The 17,266-nt window shown below is 56.8% G+C and overlaps 1 protein-coding gene and 1 long non-coding RNA gene across 19 annotated transcripts in view; one reads left to right on the top strand and one right to left on the bottom strand.

The window, feature by feature from the left end:
• Window positions 1-1,992, top strand: part of CAPN15 (calpain 15) — a 64,393-nt gene extending 62,401 nt beyond the window's left edge. For all 18 annotated transcript variants that reach the window (XM_065030984.1, XM_065030992.1, XM_065030982.1 and 15 more), the window contains one exon: window positions 37-1,992. In XM_065030984.1, coding sequence (XP_064887056.1) covers window positions 37-214 — 178 coding nt within the window. In that variant the 3' untranslated portion in view covers window positions 215-1,992. The remainder of the gene's footprint in view (window positions 1-36) is intronic.
• A 405-nt stretch (window positions 1,993-2,397) lies between these two features.
• LOC110360987 (uncharacterized) lies at window positions 2,398-16,537 on the bottom strand. The gene is made up of 3 exons (XR_010466338.1): window positions 15,998-16,537; window positions 12,906-13,019; window positions 2,398-6,331 (listed from the first exon to the last, which is right to left on the bottom strand). It is a non-coding gene; the product is annotated as an uncharacterized LOC110360987 (long non-coding RNA).
• Between the last annotated feature and the right edge of the window lie 729 nt (window positions 16,538-17,266).

Raw genomic sequence — 17,266 nt, forward strand, 5'->3', positions numbered from 1 at the left:
AGCTGCCTGGCCCTGAGCTTGTCACTCTGTCCACAGGCAAGTGTTGGTGATCCTCTCCCAGCTGGAGGGTAACGCCGGCTTCTCCATCACCCACCGCCTAGCACACCGCAAAGCCACCCAGGCCTTCCTCAATGACTGGATGTCGACAAAGGGCACCCACAACCCGCTGCTTACACCCGAGGTCGCTGGGCTCCATGGCCCCCGGCCCCTATGACAAAGCGCCTCCTCCTCCCTGCTCCGTCCCCCCGTTATTTTTGCCGAACCTCTGGCCTGGGGTCGCCCCCCGAGCTGTCAGTGCTGAGCCACGGCGCAGAGCCAGAGCACCACACCCAGCACTTTGCGCTGCGCTGCGGGGCCAGGGTGAGCTCTCAGGGCCAGGACCAGCTCTGCCCGCCGCCCCTCGCCCTGGCACCGCCGGCCCCCCATGCACTTTATGAGGAGCAGCTGGGGGCACGGGGCCATCTCAGGATCCCACCTGCCCCAAACCCGCAGTGGGGGCTGCAGGAAGAGGGGGGGCAGAGGTTGCTGTCAAGGCCCTTCCCAGGCACTGCGCTCAGGACTCTGCCCCCTCCTGCGGCACCAGGGCCCTGGCGCTGCAAAAAAAAAGAATATACCTCTGACGTCTGTCCATCTGTGTGACCCTCCATCTGTCCCCAAGCCCTTCCCACTGTCTTGTTGCCCCATTGTCCGCTGCCAGAACCGACGTGGCACTGAGGTGCCGTAGCCAGGCCAGGGGACAGAGGGGTCGCCCTGCTATGGTACTGCCTGCGCTGGCTGCTCGTGGTGGGCGTCTGCTGTGGTGGCTGGACCCCCCCACATCCACCTTGCCTGTCTGGGTGCCAGGGCTGTCCCCACACTGCTGGGACTGGGGAGGCGAGGGTGCTGGGGTGTTTTAGAAAGCTGCCGCCGTGGGGTTTTCACTGCACCTTGAGGCTAAATGCGGAGGTGCCCTCCTCTGCTGCAGCCCCAGGGTGGGGGGCGAGGCCATGGGGTGATGCCTGGGGGGGCTGTGGCAGCAGGGACCCCCCTCAACTCATCACACAAGTGTTACTATGCAAAGGCGGCCGCTGCAAGCAGTGCCTGGAGAGAAGCCATTACATCCCCAGCTGGGCTCAGCACCCCTGGGCACTGCCCTGTGGGGGCTTCCCCCTTCTATGCCACACAGAGGTGAGGGACAAAGGGTGGAAGGTACAGAGTCAGGGTTTGGGGAGCAGCTCCCCCTGGCTTTACCCTGTTGCCATGTGCTGGGGACTGGAGGACTGATTTTGGGGCGGGGGGGAAGCAGACTTACAGAGGCTGAGTCCCGTGGAAGGCAGTGAGCACAAGGCAAAGGCTGGTGGGAACCTTGGGGTGCCGCTGGCCCCAGCGGGGACTGACCCCCGCGGTTTCAGGGCATTGTGGCTCTCCAGCTTGGCATGGGCATGCGTGTGTGTGTGTGTGTACATGTGGGTGTGTTTTGGGGGTCCCCTGGTGTTGCCCCCCTCCTGTGCAAGCTGTGGAGCTGCAGCTCAGGGATGGGGGGCAGTGGGAGATGTAGGGCCTGTGCTGGGGGGCAGCCTGCACCCCAAACCCTGCACTGGCAGCTGCTCTGGGCAGGGGGATGTGCGGGCTGTGGGGTTTGTCCAGCATGTCCTCGTGTCCCCAGATCTCACCCCACGAAGCTGGAGGGTGGAGGTGACTGTCCTGGCCCCCTCCTGGCCGCCTGGCCGGGGCTGCTGAGCCAAGCTCTATCCCTGTTTTTGTTTGTTGATCTGTTTTCTCTCTTCCCCGCTCTTTCCTCCTCGGGATGACTTGTCCTTCACTTTTTTTCTCTCTGTCTTTCTGAGCTGTGAATATTTTTAACCCTGTAAATACTGTCCAGCTCTTAAAAACACATAGAATATTTTATCAATTGTAAATGAGATCAGTAATCCCTGTATGATACGAATTATCCATGGATGGTTTTCAAACTCAGGTTCTAATGGACCAAATAAAGTTTTGTTTTTTACTGAACTGCCTGTTTTCGCTGTGTTATGCTGTGGCACCGGGAGAGACGGCAGGGAAAGGGTGTCACCTGGCGCTTGGCTGTGAGGGGTTTTCGGGGTCCGAGCAAAGAGTCTTTAAGCTATTTCTGTGGAGCAGTGGGCAGCTGTCGGTGCCCTGAAAGCAGAGCACAAAAAAACCCCAAAAACGTGAAGTTAGAGTTTCAGGTTTGTTTAGTGGTGCTGGGGCTGGGAAGGGCCGCGCAGGGGAGCAGAAAGCGGAGAAAATAGAGTGAGACCCAGAAACTCCTGTAAACCGAGCAGCAGCTCCTGTTTGCCGCAGGACTACGCGGCGGCCGGGAGAGGGCAGCCGCTGCCCGCACCCTGCCTGCTGCCCGCACGCTGCCTGCTGCCCGCGGCACGCACCCTGCCTGCTGCCCGCACCCTGCCTGCTGCCTGCTGCCCGCACGCTGCCTGCTGCCTGCTGCCCGCACCCTGCCCGCCCCGGCCGGAGGCTCCGGCTCCCCGAGAGCAGCCAAAGCCGCCCTGGAGCTCCATGTCCGAGCCAGGATCAGGCCCCTCCTGCCTCAGTTTCCCCATCTGCACAACAACAGACTCCGGGATGGCCGAGGGGTGTGACAGTGCCAGAGCCATGCCCAGTGCATCACCGACACCAGGCCCGGTTGGGGATGGAGCAGCTTCTCCGTCCCCACCACTGCCCCGGGCAGCACCCATCCTCCCTCCTGCTGCCCCGCGCGGGCCGGGGGCGAGGCAGGCTGGCGCTGGGGAGAGCTTTCCGGCTGAACGGAGGCGGCCGGCTGCACGCCAGCCCGCTCTCGCCTGGGGTGGGCACCTTGAGACCAGTACGGAGAGACAGAAGGAGAGGATTTCGGTCTTTCTTACAGCAACTTGTAATAGATTTTTCCGGGCGAAACATCTTTGCATTCAGGAGGCCCTGTCACAAGCCATCAGCCTCAGCCGGGGAGAAACAGATGGAGAGTTAATTTTGGCGGGGAGGGCACTGCTGCGCTCCCCTCAGTCTGTTCAGGGAGAGGAGCCGTGTCAGCGCAGGCAGGTTTAACCCTCACGACTGCGCAGGCCTTTGCCCTCGCCTCTGTGGGCAGCTGCCTGTGCCAGCCCTGCTCCTCCTGAGGATGCCAGGTGGGTTGTGTGGCTAAAACCCCTCCCCAATGCCACCGTGGGGCTGTCCCACGAGTGAATGGGGGGTCCCTCCACCAGGTTCTATGCTGCTCAATGCCAAGGACACACTTAGACATCCCAGCCTAGTGACCTGGTGGTGGCCCAGTGACCTGGCCTGCATGGCCAGCCCAGGTGGGCAATTGCGTCCTGCCTTCTGTGTGGGCCACGGCTCTCCTGAGCTGCATCCAGGTGAACATCACACCAGCCAACACGCTGGGGACAAGCTCTGCCAAGCTGGGCAAGACAAGCACTGGTGTGGCTGGGGACACTCGGTGGGCTGGGGCGTGGAGGGGACAGCATCTCCCAGGAGCAGGCGCGGGGCTGGCAGTGGATGGCAGTGATGCTGCCCATGGCCTTGAGCCACTGGGACACGGTGGGGAGCCCTTGGGGACATGCCCAGGGTCACCAATTGGGCTGAGAAAAGTGTTGTGGCCATTGAAAGCATGGAAGTGGAATCAAACTATAATTGTGTGTGATTCACAAGGGTTGAGCCAGCATTAACTGCTGTATAATTACACATAATTGTGTGTCAAAAGATAAAATCGTATTTGACACATCAGCTTCAGAGTAGTGCATTGCTTTATCAGTAAATCTGTCTTTGCTTGACTCTGGCATGTCTTAAGCTGGAACTCTGAAGGGAGAGATGGGGACGAGCAGTGGGTCAGAAGGGAAGGACAGACGGAAGGATGGACAGCGGAATGGGGTGGAGACAGAGGAAGATGAGTGCTGTGGCTGGAGCACGTGTGTGACAATGCAGGCAGCAAGCAGGCAGGGGCTGTCCCCTGGGCCCTGGCACAGCCCTGACTCAAGGGGCTGTGGTCACAAAAAAACAAGTGCTGGCACAAGTCACCCCAGGGCTGTCAGGTGGTGCTTGGCAGGACAGGGTGAGTGGGACACGCTGCTGTGGGCATGTGAACCCACCACGCTGCCTGCTGCTCCTGCTGCCCATCGCGCTGGTCCTCATCACACACAGCGCTGATGCTGCTCCTCCCTGGGCAGCTACGAGGATGCTTGGGCAGGCAAAGCTGTTTGCTGTCCCATCGGTGCCATCAACACCCCTTGACCTGCTGAACCCAGGGGTGTCGCCCAGGGCTCGCAGTGGAAATGTGGGTCCTTGGTGTGGAATCCAGGAGGGCACTGGCCGCTCATCAAGCCCTGGCACTGGCACCGACGGGCCCCGCGGCTGCACCGGGGCTGCACAGGGAGGGCATGTCAGGGAGTGAGGGCTTGAGTGCTCTCCGTGATTCACTCTGACTATAATGGGAGCTGCTGGTGAATATTTTATGGCTCCCACAGGGCAGATAGAACATATTGTGCATTTTACGCCACAAATCTCCGCCTAGAGACAGAGGGAGGCTTAAAAAAAAGAGCAGCACCAGCACTGTGCCGGGCTGGAGGCGGGCAATTGCTGCAGTGCGGGTGCCAGAGTGGGGTTTGCAAGGGCATCGCTGCCCACCCGTGTCACCCTCCCCAGGCTGTGCTCATGGGTGCCCTGAGCCCAGCATCATCCTGGGCAACAAGGATGTTCCGCAGCCGCAGAAACAGTCACGGCCCAAGCGCTCTGTGGTGGCTGCGGCTGCTGGGCCAGCCGCCCCGGGCCAGGCCTGCCTGCTCTGCGGCTCTGCGGCTCAGGCAAAGTGCTTTGCCCGGGGCTGAGTGCTGCAGGAGGGGGCCCTGCCTGCACCACCGATGCCTGCGCCGGGGTCTGCATTCCCCTTCGTCAATAATGCAGTCCCTGCCCCGGAGCACCCGCCGGCACTGCCCGCAATAATGGATCGGGGATGTGAGCAACTGCCCGGGCTCAGCCAAGCAGGAGGCTCTGAACCACTACCCCCCCGCCCTCTCGCCCCTCAGCCCCCTCCTCATCCTTGGCTGAGTCTGATGCTCTGCCAGGAGCTGGCAAAGTGATGGAGGAGCCTTCACCTTTGCATGCAGCAGCCACTACCTGCTGTTGCCAAACTTACAGACACCAGGATGAGGTTTTGGGGGGACCTGTCTGGAAAGAAATCCCATGCTGGCACCCCTGGAGGGAGCGGGTGCTGCTGGGGTCAGGGCTCCTGCCCTGTCCCACTCGGCAAAGACATGGGGCCCAGTGGCACAGCCACCACGTGCCAGGACGGTGGCTCAGGCAGGGACTCCCAGCCTTGCTGCAGTGCTGTATTTGCACGGGCAAGCTCTGAGCATTGGGGTGCTTGTCCCACTCCCCTCCAGCACGCCCCGCTGCCTGGCAGGCAGGGAGCCATTAGAGACATTGCCGGCAGCTGCCTGCACTGACTAGGTCTGGGCTGGAGCCAGGGGAGGCAAATTGGAGCCTGGCAGCAGCGGGGAGGGGGAGGAGGAAGAGGAGGCTGTAGCACAGGCACGAGTGGGTCAACCCATGGGTGCCACTGTGGGTGCTGAGCAGCCCTTGGCCCCCCCAACCCTGAGACCCGCCATGTCCACACAAAGCCACCACCCATCAGGGTGAGGACTTGATGCTTGGGGACAGTTCAGCCTTCAAATGAGGGGACAATCCCTCCCAGGTCTGGGTCAGCCCTGGGCACCCCACATTGTCTTGGGGGCAGCCCCCAGCCCCCCAACACGGCCATGCAGACAGCAGGAGGGGGCACACACAGGTACCAGAGAGGGTCAGCTTGGGCCTCTGCTGCATCGCGATCACCCCAGACTCACACACCCCCGCCATGTCCCCAGCTCTGACAGGTGAGCAGAGCCCTCTGACATCTCACTTCACCCCAAATGGGGGTATGGCAGAGCTGCACCCTGGAAGGGCTGTGGGTGGGACTGCTGTGGGGTCCTCACCTTGCCGGGGCGGGGGGGTGGGTGGGTCACAGTGGCACATGGCCAGGTGGCTTCACAGCAGGGCTGTGGTGGCATCCCAGGGGGCTGTGGTGGCATCCCAGGGGGCTGTGCTGGGTTTCCCCGGGGATGAGGCACAGGGGTGACACAGGCACTCACCCCATCTGGACCACGAGCACAGGCAGGCCATGGAGAAGACTTTGCTGGGATGACAAGGAAAGCCCAAACCCAGGGCAGATCCTCTGCTCCTCCTGCCCAGTCTCTCCATCCGCAGGCGCCTGGGCGAGGGGCTGTGCCGGGGTCCAGGGCCGGCTGGCACAGCTGGGGCTGCGGTGGTCGAGCCGCCCGGGCTGTCACGGGCTGGGCTATCGAATCTGAAAGCAATTAAAGCCATCATCAGCGCTCGCTCGGGGCTGGCTCCAGGCTGCAGGGAAGCTGCCACAACAGATCATGTGCTCGATGCTGCTGGCCCGAGGACCCGGCTCAGCCCCAAGCCTGCTCCCACCTGCACCCCAACACACACCGGAGCCTGCCCCAGCCAGCACCCACGCAGGGCAGGAGGGGGCAGGGATGGGCGAGACGCCACGGTGAGGGGCACACAGCATTCCCAGCACACAGCCGCTTGCTCTCGGTGCATCTTGTACAGGGTCCTGCTGCCCAGGGGCTCAGCAGAAGGATTTGGCCACCACCTTTGGCCATCGTCACGATCACCATGTCCTTGCTGGGACACAGAGATGACAGTGCTGGGCAGGAGGATGGGATGGCTCATGGGGGTTTCTGTGAGTCCTGGGGAAGGCTTGGCTGCCCCATTGCTCTCCCTTGCGTTGGGCATGGCTGGGAGCTGTCTGCACTGGCAGCTTTTCCTGGCAGGGTGGCTGGAGACCTTGACCTATGGCTCATCCATGTGGTGACAATGGGGACAGTCCCAGCAGGTCACACCCCAGAATGAGAGGCAAGAAGGAGCAGACCCTGACGTGGGGAGCTGTTGAAAGCATGGCGAGCAATGGAGGGGTACTGCAAAGGGTCTATTTCTGAGGTGAGGAGCGGGCTGTCACTGAGCCCCTTCCCACCCAACAGCCCCTTCCCCACTGACAGGGAGCAGAGCCAGGGCCTGCTGACCCCCCCCACCATCCCAGTGAAGCCGTGGCTGCCTGCCCACCGTCCCCCAGCCGCTCCAGGAGCAGCTCCCGGGGCTAAAACCACCCCGTGCCCCTGTCGGGGTGGGGGGTCCCCCTCCTCGGGCACCGCACAGTTAAGCAGAAGTTTGCTGGTACGGAAGTTGCACATTGTCTTGAGGCACATTTTCTGTTTTTTCACTTGTGAAATATTTCTGTCAGAACCAGTTAATGTACAAATTAGCAGTGGTGGTCTCTCTTACGTCTTCTGACTCACTAATTTGACAGGGGGTGTTTCGGTGGCGGAGCTCGCTCTTGACAGGCAAACGGGAGGTCAGGGACCCGCAGGGGGAGGAGGCACTGAGCCGCAGCTTCCCAGGGGTCTTCTCCTTCCCAGCCCACCCCACTGCTCCCATCTCAAGCTGGAGGACTTGAGCTCGGGTTTGGGCTTTTATCCTCAAATCAATTTTTCCCCAAAACAGGCTCCTGTCCTATGTAAGGAAATGGGAAGGGAGTCCACGAGTTGGGGGTTAAACTTTTTGGGTCCTGCAGGCAAACCTGAGGTTCATGGCTGGAGGGAGCGAGCATGAGGAAGGGACATGGGCATGGAGAGAGCGTCCCACGCCACAGCCACTTCCTTCACCTCCCTCAAGCCAGGTCACTCCTGGGACTCCAGCTCTGCATTTACAGGATGATCACCAGACACACACCCCCCCAGACCCTCCACCTGCCATTGGAGAGAAACTAGTTGATGATCACATTATATGTGCACATCATCCCTCCACTCCAGGTTATTGACAAGCCAAGGGTCTGCACAGCCCCCTTTTATTTCTCTATCTGCATAATTGGGATGTTAATCATCAGAGTGGGGGGGGGGAACACGGCTGCTGGGGGGCTGGGGGCACCGTCTGGGCATTGCAGCAGTGTATGGGAGCATCCAGACCCAGCCGTGCCCGGGAGACATGGCCCCGGCGTTAAGCAATGCTCAGGACCATGTCATGCAATCTGTCCCCAGGCTAGAGGCTCACACGACAGATGGACCTTGCGCCGTGCCCGGGAGGTCAGCAGCTCTTTGGGCTGTGGAGGGATGTGCGCTAGAAACCACCAGTGTCTGCTCATGCCACCATCCCCTGATGTCCAGGAACCATTCATTAGGGACTGCAGGGAGCTGGCCCAGGACAGAGCTGGATGAACACAGACACCTCCTGACCATGGTCCTGCTGAAGGAGGAGACGGAGCTTTGTGGCTACTCTCTCCAGCCATGGTCTCCTGGCTGTAGGGCTGCTAGGGGCTGGAAACAAACCCATGAAGGTGACTCCTGCTTCAGGAATGGCAGCTCCAGAGCTCATTCATGCAGCCCTGTGTTTTCCTCATTTCCCCACTTTCTACTGCTGTTTGCTGAGGGACTGAGGGGGGCTGAGCTCTCCCTGCTCATTGAGTTTACTCCTAAAGACATAAAACTCCCCCAGATGCTGGTGTTGCATCCTGTAGCTAGCATCCACCTGTGTGTACCACACTCCCACTAAATCTTCCCTTTTTGGTACCTGGGTGACTAGAACTGGTGTTCCACATCAGGGCAGCACCATGAAGAGTTTTGAGCTGTTGCATCCTGCCAGCATCTCAAACCAGCCAGACTGAGTGGCCCTTTCCTTCCCAGAGATTCAACTCCATTTTCAGACATTCTGTCTCAAACTAGAACACTGAGATGTTGCCCTGTAAGAGTGAAACACCAGGCCACAAAAACAACAATTGAGAAAACAAGTTTTATATCATACTGCATAGAAATGGGGCTCCTGGAAGAGCCTGGGCTGAGCTGCTTTGGCAGCAGCATTGAGTTTGGAACGGAACTAGGAACTCCCAATTCCCCTTTCTAAATGAAAAATGGAAGTTTGCTTTCCAGGGATGAATCTGTGTCCAGTTGGCAGATGTAGCCAGTCTCTGGTTATGCTGGTGAGGATGTCCAGGTGGTTGCTGGCACAGCCCAGCACCATGACAGGTAGTGGCTCCTGTGGTTTGCAACCACTGAATAAACTCTGCTGCAGCATCAGTACCCTCCTTTTCCTGACACAGCCAACTTCACCATGAACCTGCTCCTGCCAGGTGGTACAACAGCCACCCCAACACCTCTTGTCAGGTTCATAGAGCTGTTGCACTTCTCCCCACACGTGAAAAGTCCCCATTGATAGCAAGCTGGCAAGAAAACCACTGTGCTTAACACAAGGAAAGGTACCTGCTACATCTACCATTTACTAGTTTGCTTTGGCAAGAGTATTTGGACAGATAAATGGGAGAAAGCTCTGGATTAACAAAGCAGCTTTCCCTCTCAGGGAGACTCAGGCCTCCTTGGGGCCACCTGAGATGCCACATCGTGGCAGGGTATCACTGCAATGTCTCCATCCCTGATGAATTGCTCCCATGGCACAGCGCAGCAGCTCATGGAGGACTCTGCGTAGGACTTGAGGTGTCCTTAGGGGCTGCGGGGGAGCTCCGGTGGGAAGCAACCCATCTGCAGGAGGGCCTGGCATGGCTGGAAAGCAGAGAAGGCTCAGAGCTGAGAAACAGCCCAGGGCTGTGGAGAGATGTCCCCAAATCCAGCCCTCTGCCGGGGTGTCGGGCTCCAGCCAGGGCTCCTCAGGTCCTGGGCACTCCAAGATGCCCTTTTAACCACGTGACTGCAAATACATCCATCGCACCACCCCATGCACAGTCCAGCTTCCCACGCACCACCCAGCACCATCCTGGCCCCGTCCCACCAGGGACGGGGAGTTCAACCACAGCTGGTTGCAGCGCAGGGAGCTGCCGGGCGGCTTCCCCAGCACAAGGGGCTGTGGGAGCAGCAAGTGCTGAGCACCAGCCTGGCCGCTGCCTGGGAGGGAGCCGGCGGATGCAGAGGCGGCCAGGGCGAAACAGCTCAGGCAGCACAAATTGACTGTGACAGCCCCAGAAAGGCTGAGCCTGGGGGTGCGGAAAAATACAAGTTAGTTTCCTTTTCCTTACCATATGCTCCCCTTCAGCTGTGGGCGGCACGATAATTACTGCCATCCACCATGCTGGTCTGGCTTGTCACACAGGCTGCCGGCTGCTCTGCAGCAAGGGCTGAGCACAGCATTGGGTCCATGGGCAGATCCTGCCCCAGCCCCATGCATGCTGGAGAGCAGGATTTGGGTTCCTGTTCCTGAGGTTTGGTCCTTCCTGGCATCAACCCAAAGGCAGTAGAGGTGGGAAGCAAGCAGCAGACCCCCATTCCCCCAGCAGTGTCTCCTGGGGGACACATGCCACCTTGCTGTTTGCTTTGGCATGGGTGCTGCTTCTCCAGCAGTGATCCCCAAGCTGTGTTGTAGCCAGCTGTGAACATCACTGTCCTCTTAGCAGGATGCTGCCAGGGAGGTCCTGTGCTAGCTCCCACAAGATGCTCTGGTGCCAGCTACTGCTTGGGCAGATTAGGAGACAAGCTCTGCAGAGTACCCTAAAGATCAGGGAGGGGGTAGGCTTTAAGCAGAGGGTTGGACCAGACCATCTCCAGAGGCCCTTCCAGTCTCAAGCATGCTGCAGCTCTGTAAGGAGGCAGCTGGCACCATGCAGGGAGGAACACCAAGCCATGAAGAATGTGCAGCCAGCCTAGCATGCACAGGCACAAGCCAGGGCACCGTTCTCCAGGGCAGGAGTAAACTGGGGTCTGGTGTGGCATAGCTCTGTGCCTGGACAGCCCCAGAACCACAAGGTCCATACAAAACAGAATGGAGTTCTGCTGTGTCCAAGCCTACAGTCCCCTCCAAAACACAACAGTGACTCTTCAGACCTGCCAGTGTCCCACCAGTGATGTCCCTACAACAAGGACCCATGCTGGTGTCCTCTAGGACTGTGGAGACCAGAAAGCTTAAAGCATGACTTGTTCTTATCACCTTCAGAGATGTCATGTTGGGGCAAGGAAAGGTTTGTCTTGGTTGAACCACAAGCTGTCCTCCCTGTGCGTGGGTCAAAGTGGATCTTCATTTCCCAGATTATGCCTGGCATGAACACAACCTTCTTCAGGTCCTTCATTTAGGAAGGGAAGGATGACCCCAATAGCCAAGTTGCCTCAGTGTGTCTCTGTACCAAAGCTGGACTACAAGCCCAGTATAGATGGCTGCCAGTGGTGAGGAGGTTGGTTTGTCACCAGAACAGCCACTCTTTCCCCAGTCTTGACCAGTCAAGCCTCCCAGGTGCAAGGTGGGAGAAGGGCCTTGGCACACACCCTGTATCTTGTACTACTTGCTTCTCACTGTGGGAGTGGGATGAGGACATGGTGCCATCAATTGGTGCAGTCCCTCCAGACTGCCACAGCAGTGTGTGTCCAGCCATGGGCTGTGCTCCTCATCGCCACAGCAGATCCTTCCGTGGCTCCTCTGATACCAACAAAGACAATAGCTTCATGACAGTCCTAAACCCATCCATCATGACTTTGGATAGCAGGTATGCTCAAGTATTTGGACCCTGCCTCAGTTTCCCCATCATGTCAGATCACTTTCTCTGGCTTCAACAGCATCACACAGATGCAGTGGGGAGAACTGCACCTGAAACACTAGAAGATGCAACAGCAGAAAATAAATAATCCAGACTCTGGCAACTTCCCCAGTACGCCTTCAGAGGCTGTGATGGGGGGAGAAATGGATCCAGCCCCTGACTGAGCTATCCTTGCCCAGCCTGACCCTGAGGGCTCAGCTTTGCAGGGCATACACAGTGAAGCAAAATTTAGGAGATCTGAGGTGCCACAGACTCAGCACCACCTTGAGGGGTTATTTGGAAGATGACCTTTCCCACACACCAAGCAGGGACCTCACTTTCCCTTACATGTTTCAAAAGGGAAAACAAACAAACACACACAAACCACAAACCCCATTATTTTTTTCCTCCGCCCCATCCCTGGGAGGCCCCCGTGCCCGGCGGTGCCCACGCCAGCCCTGGCTCTGCCCAGCCGGTTGAGTGAATCGCTGACTCTTTAACTGGTTCTGCGGCAAAGGACCTTAATCGAGTCACCGCGCCGGGGCCGGGATGCTGATGCAATGTGACAGCCGCCCTGCACACCTCCCCGAACGCGGCTGCTTGGGGCGACGGCCAGCATGGCACCCTGGTGCCAGGGCACGGGTGGCAGCGGAGCTTTGGGCAGCACTGGGGTGGGGGGCACCCACCCAGAGAGGGCTGCGGGGGCTCTGGGCCAAGGGGAGCAAGGGAATCCTTCGCCACCACCCAAGTGATCCCTGACGTCACTGGAAGGCAGTTTAATATCCCTCAATCGCACGGAAAATCGCATGTTTGGCCCCAGAGCCCTCCTCCCCACGCCCCCCCCCAGCTGCCTGTCCTATTTTGAAGGGCTCATTTTCTCAGTGCTAATGAAAGTGACAGCCGTGCAGGGCTGGTATTTGAGGCTATCAGTGAGAATATTAATGGCTGGTGCTCGGCATTAACTCTTTGAGAGTCCAGCCAGAGGCCAGAGCCGGGTGGCTACCACCACAGAGCCTGGGTGCAGTGGAGTTTGTTCTACCCAGCACTGTGTCCTGGACTCAGGGTGCGACGGTGACCCCAATTTCCAGGGGGTTTTAATTGCCTGTTTTCAGCCCTGGGGGAGGCTATTTGCCCAGCTGCCTCCTGCTGAGGAGGCTGGGAAAGCAGAGAGGTGGAGGCTGAAAGGATGGTGGTCAGTGTTGCTACCTTGTGCAGCAGCGAGCCGAGGGCTTGGGGCAGTAGGGGAGGATGGGTGCCTCCATGGATCTCCTCAGAGACCTGGGGGAAAAGTCAGGTGCCAGAGGTGACCTGTCATAGCCAGGACGTGGGTAGGAAGAAGGGACGAACTCACCTTGTAACCAGGAAGGCTCTGGCAGCCTGAGCATCTTCACGTTTGGCTGGAGATGTTCATGGTTGACTGGGGCGCAGAGTTCCCTATGAGGGCTTTGTGAACACCTGCATACAGCTGTTGAAGAACAAACACATCTCAGAGTCCATCCTGTAACACTCATGGCTTTTTACCTCACTCACTACATCTCGCTTGGCTTCAAGATAACTTAAGTCACTCCAATGCCAATGGAGTTGCCCAGGTGAACTCAGCCAACCACTGACTCTCAGTAGGACCTCAGGGTGCCTTCTAGTTGTTGATCCTGTGGGGCATGGGCTTGTTGCAGTGGTGAGGGAGTACTTGTGGTGGACACCCTACAGTGCACAGCCTGCAGAGAATGTTCATGTGTGATGGCACCTTAGGAAGGAAGTATCTCCTTGGGCTGCATCTCAGCAACAGATGATTGTGGTCACAAGGAAACCATCCGAGAATTTGGCACATCAGCCTGTTGTCACACAGGCTGATCCTGCCGATGAGAGAGGGACAGGAGAATTGCACTGTGTCCAGAGACACCAGGCAGCAGTTACAGTAGTTCCTTTGGAGATCCAGGACTGGTGTAAACTGTCCAGAGAAAACACAAACATTTTATATCACCATCTACCCAAGCTCTGAGTATTCTAGGATTCACTTCCAGGTTCCCTGGTTCCGTCATCAGTTTGTGCTGCTGTAAAATTAGTAGCGACGCTGTGAACACCAGCAGAGCAACAGCAGTGACAGGTCATGCTGAAGGGAGGACGGTGTTTACCAGGGGAAGAACAACTCAACATCAGCCTCCAGTTAGGACCTGAGGTTTTATGGCAGGGGTCCCTGCACGTTCAGGAGCCGACTGCTCGTCTCTAAGTGGGTGCATTTAAAGATGCCTCCTGATCTGTCTTTGTCTTCTTGCAGCCAGCAGGACACACGTCCCTAAAATGACACCAGCTAATTAAGGCCATGGAAGCCCAAGAACTCTTCTGTGCCTTGTTTGTTACCTGAGAGCCTGAGGCAATGCTGAGGCCAGTAGGACCCTGATAGGCAGCTGGGGAAACCTGGTAATGACAGGGCCACCAAACCCGTCAGAGAGAAAGAGGCAGAAGAGTACAGAAATCAGCAACGACAATAACAACCAGCCACTCTAATGGTGCCGAGGTGCCTCTTGTGCCTTGGAGAGATGGGCTCAACGAACCAGAGAGTTTCTTCCTTGCTCCTCACCTTTTTCCAAGCACCTCCAGGCTAAATGGGATGGAGGGTGGGGGTGGCAGCGAGAGGGCACTGGAGATGGAGTCTACAGCATGAAGGTCAAGAGATAAGTCTCTTGTCAGGCAGTTTTCAGGCTTGCTGGGAAAACATTGCAGCATGTCTCTGGTTTGACTAGAGAACTGTCCCGCTCACCAGCTGCCTGGGATGCTAGTCTGACAACCCCTTTTTATTTGCCTTCAGGAACTAGAAACCAGGGCAGAAGGTATGTGTTTAATATGCACGTATGCAAGGCTAGACCTGGAAGAACAGTTCATAAGAGAACATCACCTTGTTCCCCTTCCTTGAGTATCTCCTCTGCTGTTCTTCACCACCTGCTTTTGCCTCCTGAGAAGAAACACCTCCGGCAGCATGCTTAAGACCATTCCCACCTCCCTCACCCTGCACTCTTTACAAGTCCTTCAGTATGATGGGACATACATCAATCCATGGGTTAGCATCAGCTGCTGTGCACAAAGACCACGCTGCTGGGAACCCCCATCCATGAGGAAGGAAGAAGACAACTGATGCTCAGGGACATTGAAGCACACACATTAACACCAGAACTGCCCTTCATCAAGGACTGGCCTTCACTTTTCTTCCTGTAACACCAGCCACCCATACCAGCACCCAGCAGAGAGCCATCCACCTTGACCCCCTCACCTCCCAGCAACACTTGCCCACAGCCTTGTCCCTAAAATGATGATCCTGACCTGCTGCCAGCTCTTCAACCTCTAGAGAAGTGATAGAACCACCTGAAATAAGGTAATATGCCCTGTTGTTGAGGGCTGAGTTTATACTGATTTCCTCCAGTGGGAACACCTGAGAGCTCACCACTCACACCCTAGGAGACATTAATTATTCCATTTCTGGAGACATGCACCTGCTGGAGATCTCCTTTACAACATGAGTGTCCAGTCCATCATTCCTTTTTCTCCGAGAATATTGTATGAGAGAGAAAAATAGATGTTTCTTGTTTATTCTGCCATGTCTGTACCATCTGAGCAAATATTAGTAGTGCAGTAACACATCATGGCAATGGCTGCTGTGGTCTGCTTCTCCCTTTGGCCATGCTTTGGTGAGAGAAGAGCTGGCAGGGAGTTTCTAGCTTTGGCTTCAAATTGCTCTGAAATAAAGTCAAGGAGAGGTGTCTGGAGAGGTAGAAGGCATTCAGGCTTTCTAAGAAGGTTCCCTTAGCAGTATCTCATGGTCAAAGAGAAGCTGCTCCTGCAAAGACATATGATTTTATGTCAGCCCTCCACCAATCACTTGAGCTTCACACCTCAGGTCTTGTTTGTGCAGAGGTTGGATGTGCTGGTGGATGAGATGGTGGCCTGTTGCAAACGCTGGTGGTAACTGGCTGGAGTGAAGGTATCTGGTGATCTTGGGGAATGAGACAGCTTCACGTCTGAAGGTGGAAGGAGGTGCAGAGATCTGTGTATAGCCAGCATCTTCTCCCGTCTGTGGCTAGTGTGAGGAACATCCCCGTGCACGGGATGCTTTCAAGAACAGTTTCCAATGATGGTGGCCTGTTCCAGTTTCATTGGCATGAATTGTTCTTTGCATCTATGAGGGGACCATTAAATTCAGCACTGGTCAGAGCAAGGTACTAGAAATACTCAGATTGTACCCGAGTGGGGTCATCTGGAAATAAAGAAGGTAGACAAGGGTGGGAGAGGAGCAAACAGGGTTTTTGCCTGCACATACGGGAATTTCCCATCATGTCCTCACTCTTTCAGCAGAGACCTCACCACTGCCCCATGCCACCCCATTGTACCATGCATGGCAAAGGCACCACCAGAACCAACCCCAGGTGACCAGACCGGTGGGCACGCCCTTACCTCACCCACTTGTCCCACAACGGCTCTGGGGCTGGATCAGTCCCTTGGGGAGTGTCGCATGGCACCAAGCTCAACAGCAGCCTGGCCCCGTCCGGCTGATCTGCCGCTCGGTCCTTGGGAAAGGGATCAGCACCGACTGCTGAGTGCGATCCAGGCTGGGGAGGGACACAGAGCTGGGCTGATCTGAGTGGCCAGAGCAGACCAATGCACACCAGGAAATCAGGATCTGCAGAGATCTTTTTTGTCATCAAATCCATTCATTTGTTATAACAAAAAAAAAAAAAAATCAATTTTGGCTGTTAATCATGATTTTGTTTCCCTATCAATAGGCAAGTGGGGGGAAACTGATGTGCTCGGGAGAAGATACAGAAGGGACAAGGTCAGTGCTGCAGCAGGGTGGTTGTCTCAGCTCTGTGTGGGAGTTCTGTTTCCCTAGAGATGCTCTGAGGAGCCTGCAGTCTCCTAGGGACCACGTTACACTTTGCCTTTCTGCTTCCCGTTACTTATGATTCTCTGAGCATCCAAAGCTTGGAGTTTACATTATATGACAGAACAAAAATGTCCTATGGGCAAGGGTCTAGGACAGGGGTGTCAAACTCATTTTCACCGGGGGCCACATCAGCCTCACAGTTGCCTTCAAATGGCCAAATGTAATTTCAGGACTGTGTAAATGTAGGCGTAGCAGCAGAGCTACAGGATCCTCCAACAGCCCATCACTTGCTCCCAGCTCCCTGGTTGAACTTCACTGTGTTGTCTCCTCCAGGTATTTTTCCTGTGGCTTTTGCGAGTGAAACCGTCCTGCTGTGGGGATGCTCTGAGCGGCCCAGCTCACCTTCAGTCGCAGAAACCGGCTCCAGATCGCAGCTGCAGGAAGCTGCTCCCGCCTGTTGCTTTCTCCAGACATCGGATACAGCAGCTATTGAAACAAATTCCTCCACACTGTCATAGTGTTGCCACTGAGCTGAGGGCAAAAGGGCAGGGTCTCACCCACAGATAAGTTATTTTTTTTCTTCTTTGCTTGGATTGCTAGGAGGCTGAGCCATGCCTTTCGCTAATTTGTTGATCAGCATGCTTGTCTTCTTACAGCTGAAAGCATCTTCTCTTCTGGAGCACTTGCCCCATACAAAGCAGGTTGTCTGAATGAGAAGTGAAGAGAAATAGTGTGTTTGGGCCACGTTGCAATGGGACATCATGCAGGTTTTGTCCCAAAGGCTTCTAAGGAGGCCACCTTTCTAGGAGGGAGCCAGCCTACATGGTCCTGTGTTTGGC

This window comes from Columba livia, chromosome 15, assembly GCF_036013475.1.
Source record: "Columba livia isolate bColLiv1 breed racing homer chromosome 15, bColLiv1.pat.W.v2, whole genome shotgun sequence".
NCBI lineage: Eukaryota > Metazoa > Chordata > Aves > Columbiformes > Columbidae > Columba > Columba livia.